Source organism: Colobus angolensis, unplaced genomic scaffold (assembly GCF_000951035.1).
Source record: "Colobus angolensis palliatus isolate OR3802 unplaced genomic scaffold, Cang.pa_1.0 Scaffold153, whole genome shotgun sequence".
Lineage (NCBI taxonomy): Eukaryota > Metazoa > Chordata > Mammalia > Primates > Cercopithecidae > Colobus > Colobus angolensis.
Window position 1 is genome coordinate 1,659,266 of NW_012114633.1, and position 14,475 is coordinate 1,673,740.

The window sequence follows — 14,475 nt, forward strand, 5'->3', positions numbered from 1 at the left end:
GTCATCAAAGTTAAAATTACAAAGGCTATAGGGACAAAGTATAAAGCACTGGTACACTAGGAAAAACTGAGTGTTTAAATGCCTATGGGAAAGCACACTGTAGCCTTCCCCACTAAATATCATTATCTGGCTTTACGGATTTTTTCTTTCAGTTTCTGTATTAGAGCAACTTCTCCTAGAACCTGCCCAAACAAGAAGGGGCAAGCTGATCTGATGAGACTTTGATCCACTCCAGAACCGTTTTGTAGAAATCATATGGGGGACCCAATTCTGGTGGGGGATATTTTTATACTAAGTGGTTTTTGTTTTCAGTAGGTGTTGTTTAAACTTATTTCAAAGTTGATAGCTGAGAGCACCAGGAAGGAGGAAGGTAGAAAACTTTCTTCCTCTTAACTTCTTCATAAGTGTGTTCCAGTAGGCTGGTAAGGCAAATATTCATTATGGATTGTAACTCACTTTGCTTTGCTTTTGGAGGCTTCCCTTAAGAAAAAAGAAATCTGTTAATAAATGATAAAAACACAGAACAAGGTTACGTTATTGAAGCAAGTGTCAATCACAGAAGTAAAAGCTTAGGTCTTTCTCCGTTTAATCTCAACTTGTTAAACAGGGATCCCCAACGCTAGATCAGTATCAACTCTGGCCTGCTAGGAACAGGAACACCCAGCAGGAGCTAAGTGGCAGGCGAGGGAGCATAACCGAGCTCCGCCTCCTGTCAGATTAGTGGTGGCATTAGATTCTCATAGGAGCATGAACCCTATTGTGAACTGCGTGTGCAAGGGATTCAGGTTGCACGCTCCTTATGCGAATCTAACTAATGACTGATAACCTGAAGTGAAACAGTTTCATCCCAAAACCATTCCCCCCATCCCATGGAAAAACTGTCTTCCAGGAAACTGGTCTCTGGTGCCAAAAAGGTTGGGGACCACTGTGTTAAAGGGTAACAATACTTTCACACTGAATTCTGCACTTTGTTCCTACTGTTGGGGTATAAGATGACATTATTATGTGTCGCAAGTCATTATAATTACTTACATGGAAATCTTAAACAAGTCTAGAAAGGATACTCATACTTACTTGTTTTCATAGTTGTGGAACCTAAGGCTCAGAGACATTTCAAGTGTAATAAAAAAAACTCACCCAACATCACAGGTGAGGAGACAACGAGGCCAGGATTGGAAGCCCAGCATTCCATACCTGACAGTACTTAAATTTTCTAAAACTCCAAAATCTTTTCTTTTAAAATCACCTTTAATGCCACATCCTCCTACAAATAATGTAAAGTGTTGCTCCTATCTTACTTACATAAAACAATCATATACTAATTTGTTTTTTAAAAATTCTAAACATCTACAATTTTAAGAAACATACTCTCTATCCCAATCCTTAGACAACTTCTTCTGAGGTATTCTGCAATGTGAAAATCTTAAGAAAACATTAATCACAAACAAAGCCAAATTATAATCATGAATATGCATATGAATAAAGGAACAAAATTTCTATAATTTTTGTAACCCCAGTTACAAAAGTACTATAGAACACAAATAAACTTGTGGAGATTATTCGGTATTTTGTTTGACCCTTAACACTTTCCACACAGTGCCTAATACATACTGTGTACTGAAATATTTGTTAAACACGCTGAAGTAGGACAAACTGGCACAACTTTTTGTATTCAAATGCTATGGAGTTTTCAGAAAACAAAATCTACTTATTTTGTGATTTGAAGTGGAAAAAAACCAAAGCAACAAATGCAGAGCTAAGTAACCATAAGGTTGACACCATCACTACAACAGTAGTAGTAAAGATGTAATGGCTCTCCACTGTAAGTCATTGAAAGAGCAAAAATTAGATAGGTTTGTTAACATTAACACACGCTTTATTCAAGAGATAATATTCAAAGAGTTAAATCCTAAGAGTTATCCACCCTACAGTAAAAAGGGGAAGTGGGTACCACTTACGACATGTACATAAATTCCACCTTTACATTTCTGAATAAGCTGTAATTGCTTCTTTGATAGAGCCATTTCTTAAAACTTTTGCTAATAAGGCTACATGAACTGTGTTCAGAAACTTTGACAACATGCACACTCACCCCTCTCAAAGTTAGTACCCAGGATTTTCACTCCAGGCTGAGTACCTGTTAAGTAACGAGGACTTAAGACTGCATGTTACTATATAATTCAATTTGACTCACCTCCAGTGTGTTTACAATTTTTTAAAAATAATCAGATCAATGTTTATTATAACGTTATAACTCCCTCAAATTATACTTCAGTATTTAACATGGTAATTGCAAAAAATAAACATTCAAGGCCCCACTTTTAAATTTTCCTCCAATGTAATCCACAAAGTTGATAATACATGTTAGGAGCACTACTCTAAAATAAATGTAGCTTTCTTTTAAAATTACTTGTTGAAATATAGATTACATTCTATTCCAAATTCTGATAAGGAATCTGTTTTTCTGGTAATACAACAAAAATTTGGGATGAGTCAGTCCTTGGAAAATCTTAATGGTAGTCACTCAACAAAGTCAATCATTCTGAGAGCCACAAACACTCAAAAATTACTGCTAGCATTGACAAGTTCTTGTGTTTTTTGATAGTTATTGCTTTAGTTGGCAATATCTGAATACAAGACAAAAGAACATCTCCCATTAAGCCTTATGTTAAATATTACAAAACTTATACAGAAGATAGACTCATAGAGGCTATAAAGCTGATGTAACTCACCCATGAAATGGGTGCAGGTTTTTTAGAGGCTATCCAATAATCTTTTTGCTCTAAAAAATAAATGCCCCTACTTTTCAGTGTTCCCATTCTTCAACAGGAGACTTGAGCAGCTTAACAGTTTTGCTGTAAAAACAAACCATTCTTCTTAACAAACCAAGAATATAAAAGGAAACCCAATAAAGGACATACTTTTCACAGTTAACAATAAATAAAAGTGCAATAAGTGTTCAAGTAGGGCACGTAGTATAAAAACTACACTTGAGTATTTAGCATAGGTCATCTTTTAAAGGCTCTCCGAGGGTCCCTGCCATTACTGATTGTGGTCATCACTGTTTGATTACTAGCGGTTCCTTGTAGTTGTGGATTTATAGGTCCCCGGCCATTGCTTCTGCCAGCATGTGAAAACTGGTGTCCCCTTGATTCAGTGCCAGTGTGAACACCATTTCCTAAAAAAGAATACAAAAATTCATCACTATTTTCACAGGTAGTCTATAGAAGTAGAACTATCTTAAGTGCCAACACGTTATTAATGCTTAAAAATATTAGGTAAAGCACACACTTTTATTTGCATACTGAAAAAAAAACACTCAAGGTGGGCTCTAAGTTTTTCCAAATGTATTGCTATAAATACGTTAACTTGATGCTGTATTAATAGAGAGAAAAAAGCCAACTTGGGCATCAAAATTAGAAATTAATAGAGTAAAAAAATGCATTGCCTACACTATAAAAGGCAAAATAGTGAATATTGGAATTTGGCTCAAATATGATTAATATCTCAAAACAGACAATGTTATTCTAACTTTTTAAAGGCAAAGATGGAGTTTCCCACAATGTGATCAGCTATGCCAAGACATGTAGCCTTCAAGTTAAAACATGAGCTGGCCAGGCTCAGTGGCTCACACCTGTAATCCCAGCACTTTGGGAGGCTGAGGCAGGTGGATCATTTGAGGTCAGGAGTTCAAGACTAGCCTGGCCCATATGGTGAAATCCCATCTCTATTAAAAATACAAAAATTAGCTGGGTGGTAGTGGCGCACATCTGCAATCCCAGCTACTTGGGAGGCTGAGGTAGGAGAATCATTTCAGCCTGGGAGGTGGAGGTTGCGGTGAGCCAAGATCACACCACTACACTGCAGTCTGGGCAACAGAGTGAGACCCTGTCTCAAAAACAAAACAAAACCAAACTTAAGCCATCCTAATGAACTCCAATCACAAAAGACTGACCTTTCCTCATATATTTAAGAAAAAAGACTTCAGAAGACCTTTAACAGGGCTACAGGGATCATAAACATGATGTCTGGGGGTCACGTTAAATGACATTTGAGGGTCATTAGCCTTTAAACGGCTCAGCTCATCTTTTAAAGCAGCAGCTCCTTATACATGAAAAATTAAGGTGAACTATGACTCTAAAGATAAAATGCTTTCAGTGCACCAAAATAACCAGTAATTCTGCATCTACTATAAGTAAGCACTAGATTACAGAAATTTTATAGTAATCAATTTTTAAAAAAGCATGGTATCTCTTCACAGATATCACCAAAACCTAGAATTCTCAATAAATTGGCTTAAGTTTATCGACTTTCTAGAGAATCAGCCCTTTGGAGATTCCCTGTTTACTGGCAGTTCACCTTTATCACTAATTTATGCCTAAAGATGCTGCTTTTCATCTAAATCTTTATAACTCTCTTAATTCTTACACCTGATCACAAATGAAACACACAAACAAAATCTTACCCACTGGTCCAAATGTACCTGTACCCATATTATTATTCGTGGAATTATTCTTCTGTTCACTCTGTGCCGAAAAAAAAGTTTTTAGTTTAACCAAATGAGAATAAAAACACAATTATATTATTACAACATTACTATATCCTTTCTTTTTCAAAGTTTTGGGTTTTTTTTTTTTTAATTAAAATTTTAAAAGATTTTGCCTAGGTCATTCAAGGTTAAAATGTTAAGAAATGTTTCCCAAACCTTTCAGAATTCTGTTACATCCTATTTCCTGATAATTACTTACCACACCACGAAGTGCAAAATGGTACATATATCTAGTAGATGACACCTCAGATATACATCCTCACAAAACATACAATAAAAATTAAGTATTCTTTTAAAAATTCTCATTATACTGAGTATCAACAGGGCTAACCTAGTCACAGAATTGTAACACAGTCAAAATTAGCCTAATCATAAAAGTATACTACACAATTACCCCTTTGTTCTGCTGTCCTCGATAATCTGGGTTGGGTTCACTGAAATTTGGCACTTCTGAATAAACCATACAAAATCTGAAAGAAAATAAAGAACAAATTAAATGACTTCTGAAATAAAGTCATCAACCCTTCTTTATATAACATCTCTAACTTTTAGGAATGAGCTTATGTGTCAAATTAATAGCAACAAACTATCTCTTCATTTACAACAAAAACTTCCCAAACGATTATGTCTCATAAAACATCAAATATTTGACTGTCTACAAGATATATAACATTCTATGTTGTATTTAAATTCTTCTTTAGTGCTGAAAAAAATAAATCACGTCAAAAATCAAGGACACAAAAACAACTCTGTCCTGTTTCTCCACAAAAGCTGATCAAAGGAAAAATAACATGAGAGTGAACCATGTTTAGGGTTCCAGGGTGGTTTCTCCAGCAGTGGTAATGGATTTGCACCGATCCATTCACCCACTCCCATTCAGTCCCTCTTTTGATCGATCACTGTGGATCTGCAAAGATAATCATTTAGGATTAAGAGTGGTTTCTGGCAATTAATAAAAACAGGCTACATAGCCACCAGTTTATCCAAGTGCTTCCTATAAGTTGACCATATAATGTGTACTAACATTACACAGAAGCATTTTATGAGCTCCTCACCATACCAAAGACAAATCAGAATCAGTTTTGGTAAATCCTAGACTGACCCTGACAAAGAGCAGTCATTAAGAAATGAGTGATCTCTAATGGTTTTTCACATAACTGACCCCCATTATTATCAACACCTCTGTATGAATACATGAAGGTCAGGACAGAATCCTGAACCTTTCAGTAACAGACACTAAGACCTTTCAAAACATATCTCTATGAATACTACCCTAAGTGAATTCTAACTTTCCTTCTAACAAAGGCAAAGTGTTAAACATTTCTGATCTTTAAAAGCTAGCATGATCATTTCTTTTCCTTCATTATTAACCACAGGTTCTCCAAATAAGTATCTTATACCCTCAGTGGATAACAGTTTTCCTTTTTTTATTTGGTGCCATTTGTGGCTTCTCTCTTTAAATATCTTCCAATTTGACAGGCATTAAGTAGATGTCTGAGCATTAACCAAACAGAATGGGCTGATGATTTGGCTCACTGCCTATACCATACTTTATGAATACAACCCAATGTCTAGGCTAACATGGAGGCTGAATTACCTTACACCCCTAGAGAGGATGGCTCCTCCAGGTCAGGGTGGAGATCATTACCAGGGTAGTAGTGTATGGAATCTCGCATTGCGGCTGCCTGCACCGCACCTAGACTGTGGATAAATAGAGGACTTCAGTTTTCATTGCTGCAAGTCCTTTTAACATGAGTACATATTCACCCATAACCAAAAAAAAAAGAAAATTTAAACGTATGGCCTGAAACTTGGTGAATCACTAGCTTTGTATTTGGTGAATCACTGTAAGAGAGAATTTACTTCAAATGGCACTTGTGACACCTAAAAAATGAACATTTCTAAAACCTAGAGAAATGCTCCCACTAGGGCTGGTCTCAACTGCAGCTTCTTCTACCGCTCTTTGCCAGGAAAAAACTGACACTTTCAACCACACAAAACAGTACTGACAAGTGTTAAATTTGTACACACGAAGTTATTTTTTCAATTAAGCTACAAAAGACACTCAGTTTACTAGTCAAAAAAGCCAAAGGTTTACAGTTCATACCTACCAATTATTCCGTAGATATTATTTATAATGTATGCAGTTATACAAAATGTATTTTAATACTTACTCCCCAATTTTTTGAAGTTCACCACCCCTTCCAGTATAAAGTGTCAGACATCCTTTCCACATGGATGCATACCTAGAGAGAAAAGAAACATTACTTCTTTAGAAATATATTTATTTTCTTCTATTTAAATCAAGTAAATCGTCACACTATATATTTTTTGTATTAAGGTACAAGTGAGGATCAAGCCCTCTCTATCCACCACAGTAAATCAAATACAATAAATCTAACTTTGATAACTTGCTATTTACAAAAGAATACAAAAATTCTGTTGAATTTTGACATAATTATCTAAATCATAACACACCCTGGAAAATAAGTCTTTTTGCAAAGCAAGCATTATTATACCTGATGATCACATCTTTAGTCAATTAACAAAAAGCTTTTAATTGCAGACATTTAAACAGAAACTATTTTTCAGCCACAGGATATGTAAAATCACCCTAATGTTTCCTTTACAGTCTAGTCAAATAATGATATGTTTTTCCTTCTGCCTCCATAAAAGACATAGGATTCCTAAGCTACCGAAGATCTGGTAGAATTTTAAAGTGCTAAAAAAAAAACACTAAGGTCACAAATCTTTCACCTATCTGCCTTTCCAAACATGCAATTTTTAATACCACACTGGGTTTGTAGTAAACGAGCTGGCAATTGTTTACTCCGAACAACTTTGAAAGCAGATAGCATCGTTAAATAAAATAATCCTAGATAGATAAACGGTAAATTAATATAAAATCAATCCAAGGTTTGGTTCTCAATGGTTCTTTGTACAACTACTATGGTAACTTCTTGACTTTAACTTACGATACAGTTCTCTTAATTTTAATAAGGGTTATTTATTAAAGACACCATTCACCACTCTTAAGTTACACAACGTGTGGCTTAGGAGACAGTGCATTAACATTTCACCTTACTAAAATAAAAATTAATGCATATTTTGAGAAAAAATTTGGTTACAATTAAAATATTTAACATTCACTTTAAGAAAGGAGAACACTGAGGTAAGTTTTCAGGATATTCTGATAAACATGTTGATATTCGAACCAACCATTATTTAGATGTTAGGTATGTTTTTCTTCAAAAGCCATTTTTCTTAGATTCAACCAGAATTTAAGGGCCTTAGAATGGGCCAAACTCCAAGCTGAGTGTGTTATTTTGGTAAATAAGGTATAATTATTCCCATTTCACAGAAGAGGAAGCTGAAGTATGAGGGGTAGTAACTTCTCAAGGTCATACTGAAGTAGTAAAGAGTTTCTTTAGTTTTTAATTTTCGTTTAAACTGTACTCCCAGGTAACTGTTCCCCTTAAAATTCTATAGATACCTAATAATAAGTTTAATTTTCCAATAATTTTTCTGATGGAAACACCTATGACTGTCACTACAGAACATGAAATACTTGAAATAAGATGCTGTTTTTAGCATAAAAAATACTTTTAATCATTGGGTGAAAAATATTTGGGGAGCCAAAAACTCCAGTTACAATAATCAATCCTCACCATATTTCCCTAAGTAGGAATTCTCTTTTGTTTTTTAAAGATGTGGAAGTTTAAAAAACATAGTTACTGTCATGAGTCAGTGTTATGAGAAGAAAATGTCTAAGTCCTGACTCTCACTTCCTGCTCTGATGACACTTTACCTCACTTCCTGAAGATGTTGTAAGCCTGTAAGGTAACCTCAAGGAGCTCTAAACTCCTACTCAGTGCTTTCCAATACTTTTAAGATTCTACTTATTAGGCCAACATCAATCTCCACCACTTTCCCTGCAGTTATGATAAATTATTACAATTTTATTGATCTCAAAAGCTTCCAAATTTTGTTTCCAAGATCCTTTCCTGACCTTTTATCTTCCTACGATAAAAATTCGGTAAATTTCTACACGCAATCTACTTTTTTTAAAAAAAGTTGTACTATTTTTCAAAGCCACCAATCTGCCAACTGACTCTTTTGGATAAAGGTATTGCGGATGTCTTTCTGCCAAACATTTTCTGTGTATCCCTTTGGTTTTTGAACAACATCCACCTTACAACAGAAGACACAAGAAATCATTTTGGAGAATGAGCCTTCCAGATACTGTAAAGTTTCCTTCTTTTTCCAAGTACAAATTTGACATATTACAGAAAATGCTAAATCCTTTACCTATAATTTTATGTCCACATTGTCTAAATAACATAAGTAAAATGTTGGCCAGGATTTCAAGTCATTAAAAATGGAGGAGGGGTGGGAAACAACTGGGTGGCAACTATACTAAAGAAAACAACTTATAAAAAAGAAAAAATATGGACTATATCAGTCTCCTAAAAAGACTCATTGACTCTGAATAGAATTAAAACTCTATGCCGGGCGTGGTGGCTCACGCCTGTAATCCCAGCACTTTGGAAGGTGGGGGCGGGCGAATCACCTGAGGTCAGCAGTTGGAGACCAGCCTGGGCAACACGCTGAAACCCCGTCTCTACTAAAAATACAAAACTTAGCTGGGCGTGGTGGCACACGCCTGTAGTCCCAACTACTTGGGAGGGAGGCTGAGGCACGAGAATCTCTTGAACCCGGGAGACAGAGGGTGCAGTGAGGAGAGATCCCGCCACTGCACTCCAGCCTGGCGAAAGAGCGAGACTCCATCTCAAGAAAAAAAAAAAAATTAAAAATCTACTTAACCTATAAACCGGGGTGTAGGCGCGTATTTCCCAGCTGAAACTGACTGCCTTTTACCGCAAAGGTGTGTTACATCCTAGCGCTGCCCACCAACCAAAGTTAACACCAAAGGGTCTCAAAACTCCTCAGAGTGGCCCACAGAAAAGGCGGGGGATTTCAGGGCTTGCCAAGATCCCGGGAGCCGGCCAATCCCGATTCTGCAGACTGTTACGTCCCCGACTTTTTTGCACACCTACCCTCTAGTCAACCGAATAATATCCCCTGGCTGTATGAGACCTCCGATCTCATCCCACACGGAAATAGTGATGCTGCCCGTTTTATCTGCTACTTTGCACGATCTCACTTCATGGCCGTCTTTGGTTTTGGTCACGCGTCCTGTGAGGATTTAAAAATCAAAGGGGGGGGGGTGTTAGATAATGAGGACACCCAGAAAGGATAAGTCCTCCTCTGGTATTTTAATACATCTGGAAGTTGGAAAGTGACCAAGCCCAGGGCTCCCGCCTCAGGTAGGATCCGATCTCCGGCGGAGGCCACTGGAGCCACGTGGGTGGGGGAGGGGAAGGAGGGGGAGGGGAGCCCCGGGCGCGCAGCTGCGGCGCCCCTGTCTCCCGCCCCGGGACGCACAGCGGACGGTGGAGTGGGCTGCAAACCCCACTTACCTATCTCCAGGACAATAAAGACGACATTTAAGTTTTTCAGTCCGGGCTTAATATCTCTTATAAAAATAAGTGGGTCGTTGACCCTATTCATATTGGGGCAGGTGCGGCTACGGCTGCGGAGACGCGAGTGGGCAGGGCGGGGTCAAAGCTTCCCACCCTCCCGGGACAGGGGCGAGCGCAGAGGGGCGACCTTGGGCAGGGGTGGCGACAGAAGGGGCAGAAAGCGGTTAGTCAGGGACCGGGGAAACCAGCCCGGACAGCACTGAGCCTAAAAAAAGAAAAAGGGAAGAAAAAAAAAGGGCTCACAAGTTCTGAAGAAAAAAAGGCGAACCACTCCGCACACCAACCCCGCTCCCAACCGGGCAACAGGACGGCAAGCGTGCTAACTGCCCCGTTCTTTAGATAAAAGGAAAAAAAAACCGCAGTGAGGGGACACTTCTGCCCTGAGTCCCGCTCACTCACACCGGCGCGCGCCCAGCCTGTCCCGGGCTCCGGGAAGGAACGAGTGGTGACAGCGAAACGGGAGCGGAGACAGAACACCGCACGCCCAGCGTCCCAAACAGCGACTGATGAACACTCCCCCGCGCCGGCAGGACCCTCGGTCCGCCCCGCCCCTTTGTGACGTCACGCTGCGTCGGCACGCCCGCCGCCACGCCCGCCTGGTGCGGGGGAGGGGGAGTGAAGGGGCGGGACCCAGCCTCAGCTGCCCGCAGAGCTTCCCTCGCTCCTCTCCGGGGGCTGTCAGTGCGGGCTCCGCCCCCTCGTCCTTCCAATCGCTCTCGGCCCCTCCTCCCCCGCCCGCCCGCTCTCCGCCCACTTCAGCTGTCGCTGCGCAGTGGCAGTTCTGTGCCGCCTGGCTTTCGTGCTGCGGTCTTCTGCCGCTGACTGTCCGACTTTCGGGTTTTCTTGCCTTTTTTCTCTCAGAGTTGAGCCCCTACCCGGGCCGTTTAGTCCCTGGGTCACGAGGAACGGTGGAGTTTAGAACCTGTGAGTACGTTAGATAGTTCGCAGTCGAGTAAGAACAGGGTTCGGGCAAGGGCGGCTGGTCCGGGACCACGGGAAAACAGGCTGGGATGGTGATAAGGTCAGTGGCTACAAGGCTGGAAGTTTAGCACCAGAAGGGAATTTGGAGATCAATTCAACCGCCTCATTTCAGGTATACTTAAATTGAAACTCAGAAAGGTGAGGTAATTTGCAGACGGTCACCCAGCAACCCCTGAGCAGGCAGGACTGCAACACAAATGTCGGACGTGGCCTTCCACTGTGTAATACTAAGCAAATAGACACGTAAATTCCTTTGTAGACTTCTCATCTTTCCTTACCCCCTGCCTCTCATATTACACACCTTCCCCATTTTGCTTTTCTTCTTTTACTTTGCACTTGTTTTTGTACATCTAAAAGGAATTAATTATTCAACAGCAGTGGGAACCCTTGAAACATAATCTGGGGGAAAAAAATCAATAAAGTTTTCTTTATGTCACGTAGTGAAAAGAGCATGTGCTTTAGAGACAAACCTGGGCTCCAGTTATTTACTTGTGAGACCTTTAGGTCAATTGGCTTTTATTGCAGCTTTTTAACCATAATAAAATGGGGATCCCTGCCTCGCAGAAGGTTGATTAAATGGATCATAAATTGTCCAACTAGTGCCTAGCAAATAGTACATACTCAGTATTTTCCCCTTTTTAATCCCCGTTTTACAGGCGATGGGACTCACCAGAGACCAGATAGCTAGAGAATGGCTGAACTGGGTTTTAAATCTAGTCAATCTTGAGCCCAGAGCCCTCCAGCCTAAAGGTAATGTATAGACTTAACTTGCAGTGGTGTAATTATAAGAGTCAAAAACAGACTGAAGAAATAAAATATCCGGATAAAGTAGTGGGGCATTAAAGAATCATCTAGTTAACTCATGGTGGTGGTAACAGAAATGTTGGGAAACATGTCAGAAGCCTTAATTTTTTCCCTATTTTTATGAGTATTTTTAGATCAACCACCACTTCCCAAATATTTGCAAACAAGCAGGATAGATATTATAGCCCTAGAAAGAGTTGCAAAAATTGTCACAACATTAGCAAGAGAGTCAAGGCATTTTTAAGGAAACAGAAGCTTCCATTTCATGAACGAATAAAGCCCAAGGTGCCAAAGACACTGATGTCATACTGGAAAGTGGTGTAAAATAAAATTATGAGCATGATTTCAACATCAAATAAAACAAATGATGAAACATGCCAGTTAATGGCAGAACCAGTGTCCAACCTCATTCCCAATCCAGATGAGAAGCTCTGATTCTACCATGGTTATCTGGCAGGACTTGACACTTCAATTGGATTGTACTCAAAGCTGTTTTTTCTTACACAGGCAAAATATTCTCACAGAAGCAATATTTAAGGCAGAGCTCTCTTCTTCTTTTTTTTTTTTTCTTTTTTAATGAGGTTTGACAAGATCTTCAAGAGAGGAGGGAATGGGGACAATCTCATGACACTTCAATTGGATTGTACTCAAAGCTGTTTTTTCTTACACAGGCAAAATATTCTCACAGAAGCAATATTTAAGGCAGAGCTCTCTTCTTCTTTTTTTTTTTTTTTTCTTTTTTGAGGTTTGACAAGATCTTCAAGAGATTAAGAATAGACAGGAAACCAATTAAGAATGTTAAGAGTTATGGCCAAGAGTTTGGATAAAGAAAGTTTGCCACTCAACTCTCAATCATTTGCCCCCAGAAAAGGGATTAGGTTGGGCTGTTCAGACTAATTGTATGGACATTTTATAAAAAGGAATCAGAAGCAGAAAATCAAGCACCACAGAAGCAGAAGCTAGTGCTCCAAGCTGTGGCTCCGCCCTTCCCTTCCTCCACAGGAGAGAACTCAGCTGAACATCTACTTCCTTCCCTACCAACTCAGCAGTTCTCAGAAAGGAAATGGCAACCATATGCTTTCTCATTAACCAAAACGAAAGGCAGCTTTGAGAAACAAGATGGTCTGGACAATACAGAAACCCTTCAGCCCAGGCTAGTTGGTTTCAGCTACCGTTAAATCACTCCCAAAGGTGTGGTTAATAAAAGAAAAAGGAGAGGTCAAGAAGAACAATTATTGCTATGCAGGTATCTTATATTACCATTCAGTGAAATAGATCTACCACTCAGTCTACTCATTTAGGTCATAATGATTATATTACTCATTCTTTAATACATACACAAGATTACTTCACGGTCTTCTTTTCTCTAAGGCTGTTGTTCTTCAAGCCTCCATTTTTCACAGCCTAAACATAAGTTTACTCTGAAATAATGGACTCTTCCACTTTATGCCCATAACCTCAACACCACGTTTTAGTGTAAAGATGCTTGCGAGATCCACTATAATACAGAAAGGCATCCATTAGGATCCTGCACATGGAAGGTTCTGTTATCTGGGTCCTCACTGATAAAGGTTTTGTTGTAAATTTTACCCAGCGCTCAGTACTCATGCTCACTCACAGGTTTTGGTTTCTGGAATTACTAAAATTATTTTCACTTTGTTTGCACTATCCATCTATTTAAAACTATTACAACATCAATGAAACAGTTGTTTGTACCAAGTACTGTTTGATTATAAATATCTTGTATAGTGAAACTTAACAGTTTTTAAAATTGACAAGAACCACAGTGTGCTCACTCACCATACGGATATAATCTACTTTGTAACATAATTAGCAACTCAAAAAAAAAAAAACACAAATGGTCTTTTCTTAATTTTCCTAAAACAATTTAACCAAAAGACTCAGAAGTAATGTTTAGTAATGATTGCAGCAGTAGCCACATAAATCATTCATATAGTGATAAATGCTAATACACTGAGCATTTGCTATGGGCCAGGCATTTTACACTTATAAGCAGTTTACACTTTTTTGGGTTTTGTTTTTGTTTTAGAGACAAGGTCTTACTCTGTCACCCACCCAGACTGGAGGCAGTGGCTGCACATAGCTCACTGTAATCTGGAACTTCTCAGCTAAAGTGATCCTCCAGGTTCAGCCTCCCAAGTAGCTGGAACTACAGGTGTGCACCACCACGCCTTAGCTAATTGTTTTATTTTGTGTAGAGATGGAATCACACTGTGTTGCCCAGGCTGGTCTCAAACTCCTGGGCTCATGCAGTCCTCCCATCTCAGTCTCCCAAAGTGCTGGGATTACAGGTATGAGCCACCAGGCATGATCTGATGCACACTTTTTGATGTGTTACTTATGTAAAGTAATTGATCTCATTTTATAATAAGTTATGGAGCTTGCTTTTCAAAATACCTGCCTGTTACATGTAATAACTTTTTCTACAAAACAGGTTATTTGCCCTAAAAAGTACGTAACTTTGTTTATCTAAATGGGTAACTGGATTTTTCAAAGGCTTTCTAATTCACAGTGATAAGTGCAGTGAACATGTTATCTGATCCCCCAAATCTGATTGTGTGGGGATTGTGAAATCTA

General features: G+C 39.1%; 1 protein-coding gene across 2 annotated transcripts; it reads right to left on the bottom strand.

Moving 5' to 3' along the window:
• Positions 1 to 271: 271 nt before the first annotated feature.
• On the bottom strand, positions 272 to 10,628 carry NABP1 (nucleic acid binding protein 1). Of its 2 annotated transcripts, XM_011936420.1 has the most exons (7): positions 10,413 to 10,574; positions 10,030 to 10,297; positions 9,607 to 9,745; positions 6,724 to 6,795; positions 4,938 to 5,019; positions 4,466 to 4,526; positions 272 to 3,178 (listed from the first exon to the last, which is right to left on the bottom strand). In XM_011936420.1, exons 2-7 carry the CDS (start codon positions 10,118 to 10,120, stop codon positions 3,009 to 3,011), a joined length of 615 nt encoding a protein of 204 aa, XP_011791810.1. In that variant the 5' UTR covers positions 10,121 to 10,297; positions 10,413 to 10,574; the 3' UTR covers positions 272 to 3,008. The 2 variants fall into 2 exon arrangements, with proteins under 2 accessions (XP_011791810.1, XP_011791809.1); XM_011936419.1 differs by having other exon boundaries at positions 10,030 to 10,628.
• Positions 10,629 to 14,475: the final 3,847 nt, after the last annotated feature.

Bases quoted from the DNA above. Each gene is read 5' to 3' on its own strand.
- NABP1 (XM_011936419.1), bottom strand. From the start codon at position 10,120: ATGAATAGGGTCAACGACCCACTTATTTTTATAAGAGATATTAAGCCC. The intron at 6,796-9,606 runs GTAGGTGTGCAA...TTTTCTCTCTAG, and splicing joins ATTATTCGGTTGACTAGAGG to GTATGCATCCATGTGGAAAG. The intron at 3,179-4,465 runs GTAAGATTTTGT...ATTCTTTTTTAG, and splicing joins AGGTACATTTGGACCAGTGG to GAAATGGTGTTCACACTGGC.